Genomic DNA, 13,808 nt, shown 5'->3' on the forward strand with positions numbered 1-13,808 from the left:
CTCTTCTAAACTCTTATGTTGTTGTTGTAGAAACTTTATCAGAGATGTAAATGGCTATTCTATGGAGTTGTTCAAAATCTTTATAAAAAGCTACTATTCTTAGATTTTCAATTATGATTAGTAAACCAAAGTTCCACTCACTTATTATCTTGTGGTTGGTTTGTTTTTTTGTTTTGTTTTGGTTTTTTTTGTCAAACAGGTGTGGTTTATGAAGTTGTTCAGAGCTTCCCTGCAGTGGAGGAAAATGCGCTAGTGGATTCACATGTAAGCAGCCACAGGTGGAGAAGGCACTCAGAGTCTCTCAAATCAGTCGACACCAACAGAGCCAGCATGGGGCAGGATTCCTCTGAACCTGGGGGTTTTACGGACCTGCTGCTTGAAGAGGGACATGACAACACCACCCAGATTGAGGTAGAAATTCATTCCATCTATTTTTTTTTATTCCATTTGTTATCTTTGATTGAGGGTAAATGAAGTAAATGTCTTCATTTTTTAGTGTACTTGAACATTGACAGGGGAAGAGAACCTCATGGTCTTTGTATTTGTGACCCTATCAGTACATGGAAGCCAGTTTTTTCTCCTGAGGCTGGAGCCTGTCCTTTCTGACTTCTGAAGATAGTCTCTTGAGCATCTCTTGTCCGCCTCTTTGCTGGAAAACAGTTACAGGAAGTCCCATGTTCTAGCAGTTCTTGCTGGAGAACAGGAAAAAGAAGTAGTAATAAAATCGAATTCTTTCTTAGAAGTTGGGGTAAACACCTCAGTTTGTGAGATTTTTGCCTGGTCTTTATAGAGAGTGATATCCAGACGTCAAGGGGAAAAGGCCCTAGAGAAGTGAGAAATTGGAAAAAAAATCAGGTCGGTCATTGAAACTCTTTGCCCATGCTATTTGATTGTTTATCTTCCAAAGAAAAATAACATGGATCAAATCCATCTACATGAAGTCTTGGGACATTCTCCCTCTGTTTTATGGTTTTGTTCAACCTCTGCTTTTTAAAAAAAATCTTTAACTGCAAGATTGCCCTCATATGGACGTAACATAAATCCAAGTGAGCACCAGTTCTGTCTTTAAAGCTGCTTTCAGTTTCAAGTAGTGTAGGGAGAGCAGAAATTGACCATAATGTTATGTTATGTTGTGATTGATTGGTGCAAAATATCTCCACCTATGATGATTTGTGGGAATTCTGCTATTCTGCTACTTTATCTTAGTGTTTCTACATAAACACACTGGCTGAATTGATTTTGTATTTATATACAGATAGCAATTGTTCATATTATAATTTGTGTATTTTTACTGGGTTTTTTTAAGTATTAGGTTTGGGGTTTTCTTATTAATAAAATCTGCATCCTATTTTTCAATAAAATATAGCTTGGAGTAAGCTATGTTTAACATTTCCAGTCTTTATATTCTGTTTCCAAAGCAAGAGTGCTATTTGTTTTTCAGTTCTGAGGAGTTCACTCTCAGACAAGCAAAACAGCTTTCAGATTTTGGGTTGTTATCTTACACAATAACAAAAGCAAAGCAATATAAAACCCATCTGTAGAGACAATGGTGTCTCTACAGTATGAGTCAAAATATAATAATGCTTTCTGACAGGTGTGTTTTGTGTTTGTTGTTTTTTAAGCTTCCCAGTTTGCACAGTACTAATTATGCTTCCTCTTGCATAAACGTGGAAGTTGCTAGTTGGTAAATTATATTTTTGAATTGCATATTGATTTTATGATTTGTTTTTTGCCCCCTGAAATCCCCATCTGGCTGTACTTGTAGCAATTCACTCAGGCATGACACAGATCGATCCTACTTCTTATTTTAGCAGGTAAAGTGGAAGATGTCTTGGCTACAGGAAAGTTCATGTAGCTGATCTTTCCATGGCTTACCCATAGATCCGCATGCAGTGTCTCCATTCAGTTGAGTTCTAAGCCCTTAGGAAGCAAAAGGGGTCAGAGCTCCCCCTCTAACACTTGTATATGGCAACATTCAGGAAAAAAATGAATGCTTGCAAATGGACATATGTAGAATGGTATTTTTCCAGGGCCATTTTACCTAAAAGATTAATGGCCTTATAGTGTCTTAACATCAAAAATACATCACCCTTACTGAGTTTATTAAATCCAGGCTTTGTGTTCTGTCGCAGCTCTCTCTTTTTCTAAGCTCTTCCCAGGACAGTAAGATGACTTGAGTTGTGGTTTTACACATTATCACATTCTGTTGTAAATCCCTACTACAACACACAGGCATTTTACAAAACAACTTTGATGCCTGGCTTTATAGAGGAGGTAAAGTGTACAACAGATATTCATAGTGGAAGAATCCATATGTCGCAAAGTCTTCTGCAGCTTGGGAGCTTATCGGTAGTGCTGGAGAGTGTATTGATTTTTTAAACCTTTCTTCTGTGTGCGTTGCAGTTCTTGCTGAAGAAAATCCAGAGAATGAGCACTAACTGCCACTCATATTTAATGACACTACAGAATTACAACATCCCTCCATCACAGCTACTGTTTCTCTCTGAAGTATTTCGTAGGCTTGCCATGCAAATATGGAAGACTTCTTTTACACGAAGGTTGACAATGATGAACATGTGTTTAATTTTTACTTGATACTCTTTTCTGTTTTTCTTTATAATGATGAGTTTACTTTCTATCCAGCTTTAAAAAAAAACAAAACAAACCAAGCACACACACACACACACACACACACCATCTCCCCCCCCCCCCCAAAAAACCCCAACAAACCAAAACCAACCAACCAACCAAAAAGCAACCAAGCACAAAAGGGAAGGTACTATGCAGAAATTTCTGCACACTGTTTAAAAATAACTCTAAATATTTCCTGTGTTATCAAATCTATACAGTCATTATGTGGAAAATAATAAAATCAACTTGTGTGGAGCATAGCTTAGTTCCACTGGCTTTCCTTGATATCTTAAGGTAATGAGACTTTTTCATTCATGATTTTCCATTGGAGTTATTGGGAATTGTTCTGTAACTTCATAGATGCACTATGCTGTGTCTCCCATCAGCCCTAATTCAGAGGCTGTTTTAACATCAGCTTGAGTGGAAGGCCTTCAGGGCCAGTTTTAGAAAGTGCATTGTAAATCAGTTTATCGAATCTTTTCAGTAGCCAGGGTGGACCTGCTCCTATATGTAGGAAAGATGATAATGGTCAGATTCTCTTTAGAGATGCTGTCTCTCTGGTCCAAGAGCTGGAGCAGTGCAGCCACGAGGGACCCCAGGACATTTGTTGTCTCTCTTCGCATCTCAGTTTTGCCTCCTGCATTTGTTTGGCACTGTGATTCAGGACAGAACTTATGCAAAATGATGTACATATTCAAGTGCTTTTTTGAATAAAGATGTTCTCTTGAACTGGGCTCTCTGGAAGTTGAACTGCATTGCAGAGACTATAGCAGAAGCAGTGGCTGTAGCCATGTGATGTGCAGGACCTTCATAAATGGGCAGGGCCTTTGGAAGGAGAAGGCAAGACCTCCAAGTCCCATTGTGTTGCTGGAGAATAGGAATTTTGTGGTCCACAAGTGCAGTCTTGCTGCAGCACAAACCCGCAAAACTGGAGATGCCAAGAAAAAGGCAAAGGACAGGAAGAACGGGTTTCTGCTGCAAGCCAGATCTTCTAGGTATGTAGCATCTGTAGTCTTTCTGGAGGCCTAATAGCAAGCTGGAGATTATAGGGTAAAATCAATGTATAACAAATGCTTATCATAAACACTTTATAAAACAGTATGATAATCTTGAAAATATTCCTCTTTTCTCCTAGCTTAGTAGGGTTGTTATAATGTGCCAGCTGCGGACTAGAATGTAGTAAATCCAGAAAGGTTGCCCAGGATGGAGGTTGGTCCCATTTGCTTTATTTGCAATTTGTACTTTAAGGCCTAAATACAGAGGAAGGAGAACATGTAAGTCTCTGGGGCCATGCTCTGTAAGAGGTTTATTAAGGTTTCATTCCTATTACATAATATAGCCAGAGAGAATGAGCAAGCTCTGAAGAGGGAAAGGTGTAATAACGGTGAGATCCCATCTTGTACAGATGGGCACAAATCTTACAGTCCTAGAGAAATACCCAAAGCAGATAGCCCTGGGACAGGTGGAGAAATAGGTTGTCAGCAGTCCAAATCAACTGCAAATGTCAAGCCTCAAAAGACAGTATTCTGTTGATGTAGTGCAACTGAGTTGGCTTCTTGGCTTCATGGCAAGTGAGAGCATTGAAGAGTCTCCTTGTGAAGATAGGAGTGTCCATGGCTAAGGCATATTTCTTGCCAAGGATCGCAAAGACAATTGTTAAAGTCTTCTACCTGGAATAACTTTGGGACTTGCAGAAGCTGAAGTGTTTCCCATTAAGCTAGAGGAGTTTTTTGGAGTTTGGAAGCCTCGGAATCACATCCCGTATGCGCTAACTAACTGGTGCTCAGGACTGGCCAGTGGAAATGCAGCCTTTGTGGTCCTGTGGGTGCTAGGCTAAGAGGGGAAATCTGTACTGCACTGTAGTTACGGGGTCCTCGAAGACAGGAGTTATTGTGGGGCATATTTGAGAAATCAGGTAGGACACTAAAAAATGAAGTGCCATTTATATCAACAATTCTTCTTTCCAGAGAACTGTTTCTTAAATTTCTGGGATTTCACAATCTTATAATTTCAAGTCTAGCTTTCCTTTTTCTTCTTCTACTTCTTCCCCCCCCCCCTTCTTTCTTGGTACTCTTATCTCCAGTCTTGGAGGTCAGGGTTTGTTTTTTGTTTGTTGACTAATCCACCACTTTTGTTTATTGTGTTCAGGACATTGAGAAGTGTGCTCCCCCCCGCCCCGAATAAATAGATCCTAGGAAATGCAATGTGTAGGGTGAGATTTGTTGCTGCAAACATTGTAAGTCCTTGAAAAAGCAATGAGTGTGAAAATATGTCTTAATGTGTCTAGTTCAGTATATCTTCTTTGAAGCAATGAGAAAAATAGGACAAATAAACTTTCTTCACATACTCTAATAAAAGAAAAGTATGCTCTATAGTAACTCACTGTTATTAAGTAAATGAGTATTAATATTGTTAAAACAAACTCAGATTCATGGTCATGGTATGACCAACCCTTCCATTAAGCCTCGTAGCCTTGTAGCCATAAAGGTAATGGAGGCAGGTAGCAGAGGTTCTCATTGCCTGCTGCTCTTTTGCACTTATTGGAAAAGGAACTGATCCCTGAAATACATCTAGTATGGGTGTTGGGTCCCCAGTATCCATCATCAAAGGTATTGACAAAGGCATTCCTGTTTTGCCACAGTACTTGCTAATGTAGGCATGGCCACTGAGCACTGGAAAAGGCTTGGTAATACATTAATATACAATTGTGCATTGCATAAATGTTGCGTAATAATTTTTTCGTAGTTTATAATGTGCATCATTTTTCAAGTGATATCCTGTCATTATGGCTATGTGGAGCTCCAAACAGAGGTGATTCTCCTTCTGTATTTATAATTTTTGTCTCTTTACCCCAGATCTTCTGCAAAGCGGTTCCCACTGCAGGCTTTATAGAAGATTTGTAGGCAACTTGCGCTGTCCTTTGCTTCACCATTCTCTGTCCCTGATCCTTGTGACTTCTTAACCCTCAGTGAACAGTACAACACCAAAAAGTAAAACACAGAGAAATTGAAATGGAGCAGTCTCTACTATATAGCTTGCATTGGCATTAGTAGAAGATGACAAACTTTGCAAAATAACTCTGGAACATGTGAATTACTTTCAAATTTGTTGCCACTGTATAGAGATACTACATCAAAACAATAGTCTTTCACAAACTTCAAATATCAAAACGAAATCCAGCAATAAAATAATAGATTAAATCATAGTGAGGCTTGAGCTGAGTACAGCCATGCTAACAGTAAGGTTTTATTGCTTTGCATCATGAAAAGAGTGAAAAAAACATAATTTTTCATATAAAGTCTTTGAAGAGAATGAACGTATGACAAAAAGATTCAGTTCCAAGCAAGAAACAGCATGTCGAGCATGCAAAGTCAAATCAAACTTGACTGTATCTTACTTTCTCCACCCCTCTCAACATAGTGCTTGTAAGCACAGAAATTTGTGGCTATTTCAGTGCAAAACATATTTATTTTTTTCTGTAGTGAAATTATTCATTTATTCCTGTGGATGTCACTGATCTCTCCTGCTGTGTATTGCTTTTAACTAAAATGGAGTTGTTGATAACTAAAGACACCCTTCTTTCTTTTTCTCTCCTTTCTTTAGTTTCTGTAGATGTTGTCTGAAATGTAAATTTTAGTAATCCCTAAGTAGTTTAGACCTGAAAAGCATCTTGCCCCTATCAGAACAACACTGGTGGATTTCCTACTGGCAACAATCTTTTGCTGAATTTTGCACTTTCTTGGACAGTTTCTGCCCAGAAGAAGGCTTCTCCCTTATCAGTCCCAGTCACTCATGGAAGTGAAGATGTCTGATTCTGACTGGCAAAAACAACAGAAGGGATTGAATTTTACAGCCCTCGGGATTTGAGAGCAATTACTCTCAGCTACTGACAGCAATGTCAGCATGCCCACTACTGTGTTCTTACTGCAAGTCTGAGCAAGGAAAAAAAAAAAAAAGGTTAAGACTAAATTTCACTCAGCTGGACAAATAAGTGCTCTAATGCACTGTATTAAAAGTAGAAAAACTTGTCCATGCATAATTGAATCCTCAAAACTAAATAATGTCATAGTTGAATAGTGAGCTGTCAGTTTGGCCAAGCCTGCCTGTTTTGTTCCTTTTTTGGCGGGGGTTCTTTTTTTGTGGGTTTTTTCCCCCATTCCAGTGCTTTAATGCCAGTTGCATCTGAAGGACTTAGAAATAAAAAGCAGTGTCACTAACATTGTTCTGAAACCACAGTCCCTCCAAGTTACTGAGAAGAATGTTCTGCATTTAAGAAAAAATACTATCATATAGTTTAATGAGTATTTCTGTTCTCTTTCCTCATCCCAAGCTATGAGAGACACGTTTTACTTCTAAAGTCTGTTTTCTGACTTGCCATCTCTTAGAGCCTTTATTTATCTGTGCAGAGTTGCCTGCTTGTTTAGCTTTTGAATTTATAGTTAAATATTTTGCTTAAATAGTATTTGTTTCTTCCTTTCCCTTTCAGTGATCCTCAACAATGCAAGAGTGAATTCCATGGACAACATTTTGATATGCTCATTCAGTGTAATAAAGTCAGGGATGCTATTGATCTCTGCATCAGGACAATTCTTTTTTAATGCATAGTCACATTTTAATGTGCATTATAAAGTATAAAAGTAATGCATATTCAGTACAAAGGTTTAATCAGATTTTAGGCTTTTAATTTTTATTTCCATTAAAGCATTTGACATATATGTGGGGAGGAATGAAGCTTTGCAGAACAAAGATTTGTCACTGGAGTTGGCTGATTCTTTAGAGAGCAAAAGAGCGGTACTTCTGTTCTGAAATCTGTATTTGCAAAAAGCCACGTGGAAAAAAACCTAAAAAAATGAAGCGACAGTTTTATCTTTGATACCTTCTTTCTAATATTGCTTCATTTTGGTGACAAATCATAGACTATATTATTGAGCTCAAATAATATTGAGCCCTTGCCTAAAACAAAGGAAATGGCAAATTTTGTTTTAAGATCATTTTAAGTTCTAAGTGAAGAAATCCACTTTAACTGATTTAATTATGTGGCTGCAGCTTACCTGGTCTACTTGCAAAGTCTTTATCATAACAAAAGTTGCATTCGTTCTTATTTTCAGTTAAGAAAATTCAGGGAAGTATTGCTGTTTCTTGTTCACAGTTAATAATTACTACTTCATGTGATTTTTGGTGTATGTAAAGGATTCAAGAAAGGGAGGGGAAATGTGGGCTTCTCCTGTAGGCTTGCAAATATTTTTCTCAATCTGTGATTAACCTTCGGTCGTGTAGTATAGCCCTGGAAATGCCAGGGCTAAAACTACTGCGACTAAAAAATGAGTTTACAGTTGAAGATGGTATTACATCAGGTTTTCTGCCATTTCAGACCCTATCTCATGTTGCCTTAGACCATTTTGTGTTCAGTTGTATTTAAAACACAGTTGTCTTCCTGATTTTAAGCCAGTGTAACTTAAGGCCAGAAGTCTCTGTTTGGATGTGTGCTGTTCACAGCTCTGGTGTTTCTATAAGGTTCTAGAGGATTAAACAAGCATCCCACATGATTCCTCTCTACTGCACATCATTAAACAGTGAAAGCTCTAGAGTTTATTGACGCTGAATGTTGTGGATGCCAAAATTTACAAAATTAGACAAATTCATGGAATAGAAATTTGTCAAGGATTATTAAACACAAAGGGAGTTTCTGAGGAGCAGATCACTGGAACCTAGGAAAAATGGCGAATTGCCACTGTTTGCCCCGAGTTCTTTACTCTTCCTAGGCATTGTTCCCAGTCAGTTCCGAGGACCAGACTAAAAGGATGTTTGGCCTAAGAGAATACAGCTGTTCTTGTGCTCTAGTTGGTATCCACTCACTAAATTAAGTTAAATGTCATATTATTATTTTCATAGTTAGAAGCTTGAAATTTGCAACAGAGATTTAGGATGTACTGGAGGAACAGTCTTGGGATATGCTGGAGTTGCACTGAAACCACTGTGGATATATCTTTTGCTTTTCTATGTAGCAGAATATTTAGATATCATATTTTTTGTTGGAAGAGAGCTAAAATTTGCTGTTAAATGATATAGTAATTGAAGGCTAAGAAGTATAGGATTTTATTGCAGTGTTTCTAAACAACTTTTATTACACTCTTCTGAAAGGGTTGTTATTGCTATTTTAAAATGTTTTTATTCACACTTTTGAAGAGTTTATTTTGGAAAATTACCATGTTACTTTGGAGATGAAGAATGTAATTTATTTTCAGAAAAATCAAGTCTCTTTTTCAAAGTCTGAGTCAAGGGAAAAAATGTTCCTTACTTCTTCATGTGATGTTAGGGAAAGTATTTGAACTTTCTCAAAAAATAAGCTGCTTCAGATGACGTCTTAAGTAAAACTAAAATTTCTGTAAATTATTGCTAAATCCAGTATTGAACTGATTATTTTTAATAGCTATAAAGAAGAGCCAGAAAATGAATTGATCTGGAAGCAGCCCAGATCATATATGAAACATCCTAGTCCTCCAATATTATGAAATCACACCAAACGGTATGTCACCTGCAACTAGAATTAGGATCTGGGACAATCATTAATTTACTCAGTTTTTCTGCTTGTCCAGCTGAGTTTTCCACCAGTGACATCACACTTTCTAGTTGGCCAGCAGACTGATATATCATTGTCTTCTTTTCTTTCAGGCTTTCAACTGCAAAATGGTAAAATAGACAAAAGCCTCATATATCTTTTTGTATTGAATTTATTAATTGCTTACTTAAAATAAGGTCATCTTGACACTTGCACTGGGTCTTGCTACAGTCTTCAGCTGGACTGAATTAATTGCCAGTTCTGCAAGAAGTGTTGTAGCAATGAGCCTGTCAATATTTCCATTATTCTCAGTCTAAACTCCAGGGGTGACAGTTCTGCTAATAATTCAGGTATAGCTGAAAAAGAAAAAGGTGAAGACTGGAGCTGAGATTCATTCTCTGTTTCCTTTAAATTTGGGGGTGGACAGGGAAGGAAAGAAATTAAGAACAAGTTTTCCCACCCCTAAGTAAGGGAATTCACGGTGTTCCGTGGTAATCCTGAGTTCATTTCCACATGCTTAGCTATGTAGCCACACAAGGCATTTAATTTAGCATGCTGATGATGATGAATTTTTATAGCAAGGAAGGAGACGGGATTCAGAATTTAATGGAATCTGCCTTTGAATTTTCTTGTGATAATATTTTACATTTCCACATCCCTCTTCATCTCCAAGTTCCTAAAGCACATTACAATTATTTCAGAATCGCTGAACTTACAACTGAAAAGAGCTATGAGCAGTATCAACAACAGACCTTGTACTTTCTTTCTGAGTTAATTATTTCAGTCATACATGCCTCAGCCCTTGCTTGCAGAAGTTCACTGAAAAGTAGATTCAGCTAATGAAAGCTGAATATTAGTGTGGCTGTGAAGGCTGGGAAGGTCTCTCTTTTCCAGTCACTTCCCTTCTGACCCTTTTCACCACGTTCATCTGGAGTGTCCTCATGAGGGAGACTTGTATCAAATGGATCATGCAAAAAGCAGGGGATGATATTCATTTCAACCCATGCAAAACAGCCCTAGTTCATTTAACAGCATGCAGCAAATTGTGCATGGCTGGTTGGAGCAGGGAGTGAGGGTGAATACATTACTGAGTTGTTACTGCAGAGGAATTTGGGTAGGTAAGTAAAAAGTTGTTACATTAAGCCACGTAATTCCAGTTTGGATAACAGCAATCCTTAGGGATAGATTTTCAAAGCTGTAGGAATTCTGCTGACATTGATGGATTACTCCATGCCACTCTGAAAATCTTTCATGGTTTTGTAATATGGGAGAGTCAATTATCTGTTATCCCAAAACAGTAACAACTTGGCATGTAAGCAGATGGGTACACCGTTTCCGATTTGGTCAGACACCTCCTTTGTGTAAATTTAGTAATTATAACTTGAAAGCTTTCAGCATTTGTCAGGAAGTCAACGGCCTGTCTTCTTTGTGATTGTGTGAGTTATATAGGCTTTTCAAAGAGAATAATAAATGGGGCCGAAGCTCAAAATTCATATCAAGAGGGGGATCAGAGTTAAGAAAGTTCCATTTGCAAAATGTGCATTTGTCCTTCCAAAAATGCCAGCTACATGCTGTCAACTGCTGAAGAAAATGCTGATGAAATGCTTTTAATAGCTATAGTACTTCATACACAGAACAGAAATTAATAAGTAATGAAAATAACAGATCTTTTTGTTTTCTTTCTTCTGTAACTCTGGTATGCATTCACGTGTAGCATGTCTAGCTTTTCACAGACCATCAGTAATAAAACAGTATTTATTTCTAGAACACAAAATTGGCAATGGAGTTTTTGGAGAGTCTGCAACAAATTGCAGTGTGAATAACAAGGAGAAAAAAAGAAAAAGAACAGCAAACTTTCACATGTTCACCAGACTTTTTAGCAGCACAACATTTAACAGAGGTAGGGAGATGTGGCAGCGTTACTGGAGGTTTGCTTCATGCATGTGTATCATGCTGCATAACTTTTCACAAATTCCTATTAAAATTTTTAAATAAATGAAAACATCACTCTCTTGGAGTATTCTTTCTGTAGCCTTAGCAACAAAAGTAGGAAAGGGGAGAAGTTGCAGATGGAAATCCTATCTGTCTGATCTCATACAGGTGGAGCAGTAAAATGTCATGAGGGATAAAATGCCATGATCTCTTGTAGGTATTCGCTTTTTGCTCCAGTACAGACAGCAAAACAAACAGCTTTCTCGGGTTCTTCCTACCTCAGGTGAAGTGTGGATGCCTCTTTCCTGGTGTATGAGAGAAAAGTGGCTTCCAGTGCTAGAACAGGCATAATCTGGCTCCAAAGTGCTACTGCTGTGGAATGGGCTAACAATGTGGCTTCCACATGTCAGCAGCCTGGTGGGTGCTCATTTGGGGAGTATAACTGACTGGCTGGCACAGTGGTTTATAGCAAGTTTGGTGAGGATGTTTGGAACGTCTTCCTTCCGTAGTTATAAGCAAGTGTACCAAATGTCCCTATTTGTCTAGAAAACAAAACTCCAGTTCTTACAGGTGTACAATTGATGACTATGTAGTTGAATGAAACAGCATCTTATTTCTGAGAATTTTCATTCTGTTGAAAAAGTAATTCATATGCTATACAGCTGGACTACAGTTACATTAATGTGAGAAAAGGGTTTAAGTTTTCTATTTTTTTCAATAAAAATGTAAATAGACTATTTAATGCTATCATTCAGTCATAACAGCGCATAAAATGTTGATTTTCTTATATTATTATTATCTTCATGACATGTCAGGCATATTATTCCTTCACCTTTGGAAATCAAGGTAATTTCTTAAATACACTGCAGAGGTCTTGTATCTTATATAAACATTAAATTAAGGGTAGTACACGTATACTGCTCTAATAATGTATATGAATTTATATGAAATACTAGGCTGCTGTGATTGCTATGAAAGGCTGGAGTCTGTATGAGTGGTTTTCTTTTTTAGTTGTAGTCAATATTGAAATTGAAGGTGAAATTCAGCTCCTTAATTTGGATACTTAAGTATAGGTGCGTGTGGTGTAGATGACACATGTGCAAGCTCTTGTATGTGAATTAAAGTATCCTATCATAGATGGTGGAAATTTAAGGTGAAATTCAGTTGCCTAACTATAGGTGTCTGGTATCATTTTAGGCACTGTGGTTATACTGAATGGTCCGTTGCTCCTCCTGTAGAATAGTGGTCTACTGTAGGTCTTGGATCATATCTGCAAGTCTCTAATGGCCCTGGGTTCCTCCTGTGCTTAGGCAATGACATGTCATCCATGGTCAGCACAGTCAGCGCAGTCAAGGTGGGTATTCAGTTTGCTCTAAAGTGGACCTGAAAGCTTGCTGAGGTGGCATACCTTCATTGACAGCATTTACTAGGTCTGTGGTTCTGATAATGAGCACTTAGAAACCCAGCTCTTATGCACACAGCCACACTGAAGTGTCTAACCTGCAAACTGAATGCCACCCTACTCGGCTACCTATTTATCAAAATCTGAAGTGAAAAGGCCAAGATTTTTAAGTGCCACAGCTTGCAAGAGCAAGAGTGCAGGTCCTGCAGAAAACTTGATTGGAGCCTGATGTTATATAAAGGGAGTGACTTGGAAGTGCCTGTCTAGCCAACATGTACCTCATCAAGCATCTCGGTTAAATACGATGTCTTGTAGTTGTGGCACTTATGTTGGAGGGCTCTCAAGGGATTTATTTATTTTTTTGAGCGTGACTGCAGGATCAGATAAAGAAACATTTCTGTGACAAGTCCTTAGGAAATGTGGCTGGTAAGAACAGTTTGTTAAAATTGTACATAGTGTTCTTTTCAATATTATTGTATAGAATATCCCGACTGAACTCCTGTTACAGATGTGTTCAGAAAAATACATGAACAAAGCAAAATGCATACTTTTTCCAAAGCACAGAGCAAACTTTCCAAAGAGCAGTAGAAATCGGGGCTACAGCTTAACCACTTTAATCATCACTATCTTGCTCTCTAAGGCATGAATGTTTATTTTGAAATTTTGCATATTGATTGTGGATTTCAGCCAATCCTATGTTTTAGCAACTAAAGATTCAAGTGTGTTGTGAGAGCTAAACTAGAAAGTGCTATGGTTAAACGGACTACCAGTTTTGGTTGCAATGTGTTTAAACTGAGTGTTCTCCAGAGAAGCCACGGGGATGCAGCTGTTCCTTTGATGCCCAGGGTCTGTGAAGAGCATGCTGCTGTCTGGCTATACGCTGAACGGCACACAGCCGAACTGAATGGCACAGCTTTGGCAAAGAGTGGTGCTGAGGTGAACATAAGGCATCTTCAAAAGCTTCAAATTAGACTTTATCCCTACAGGTAAAAAGCTACTGCATTAATAAACTCATGTATCTCCCCGTATCGATTTAGTATCAGTCATACATGTCCTTACAACTGATTGTCCTATGATTTCATCTGTGAGACCTGATGGATCCCTGAGACACAGTATTAACTGCTCAGCAATTGCAGCACACACCAGTGAGTGTGGAGGCAGCTTCTGCACTGTCCTACATAAAGCCCTGATCAACTAGAAACTATACCTGCTAATATTAACTTAATTCTCCAGATTTGTAACACTTTTCATCCTGATTTAGATTTGCCATTTTCACTCTTCCTG

At 38.1% G+C, this 13,808-nt stretch overlaps 1 protein-coding gene across 1 annotated transcript in view; it reads left to right on the plus strand.

Moving 5' to 3' along the window:
• The window catches only part of PLXDC2 (plexin domain containing 2), a 280,684-nt gene that overhangs the window by 124,318 nt on the left and 142,558 nt on the right, over nt 1-13,808 (plus strand). Inside the window, exon 2 of the mRNA XM_069776624.1 lies at nt 200-411. Coding sequence (XP_069632725.1) covers nt 200-411 — 212 coding nt within the window. The remainder of the gene's footprint in view (nt 1-199; nt 412-13,808) is intronic.

Source organism: Haliaeetus albicilla, chromosome 2, assembly GCF_947461875.1.
Source record: "Haliaeetus albicilla chromosome 2, bHalAlb1.1, whole genome shotgun sequence".
NCBI classification, from domain to species: Eukaryota; Metazoa; Chordata; class Aves; order Accipitriformes; family Accipitridae; genus Haliaeetus; species Haliaeetus albicilla.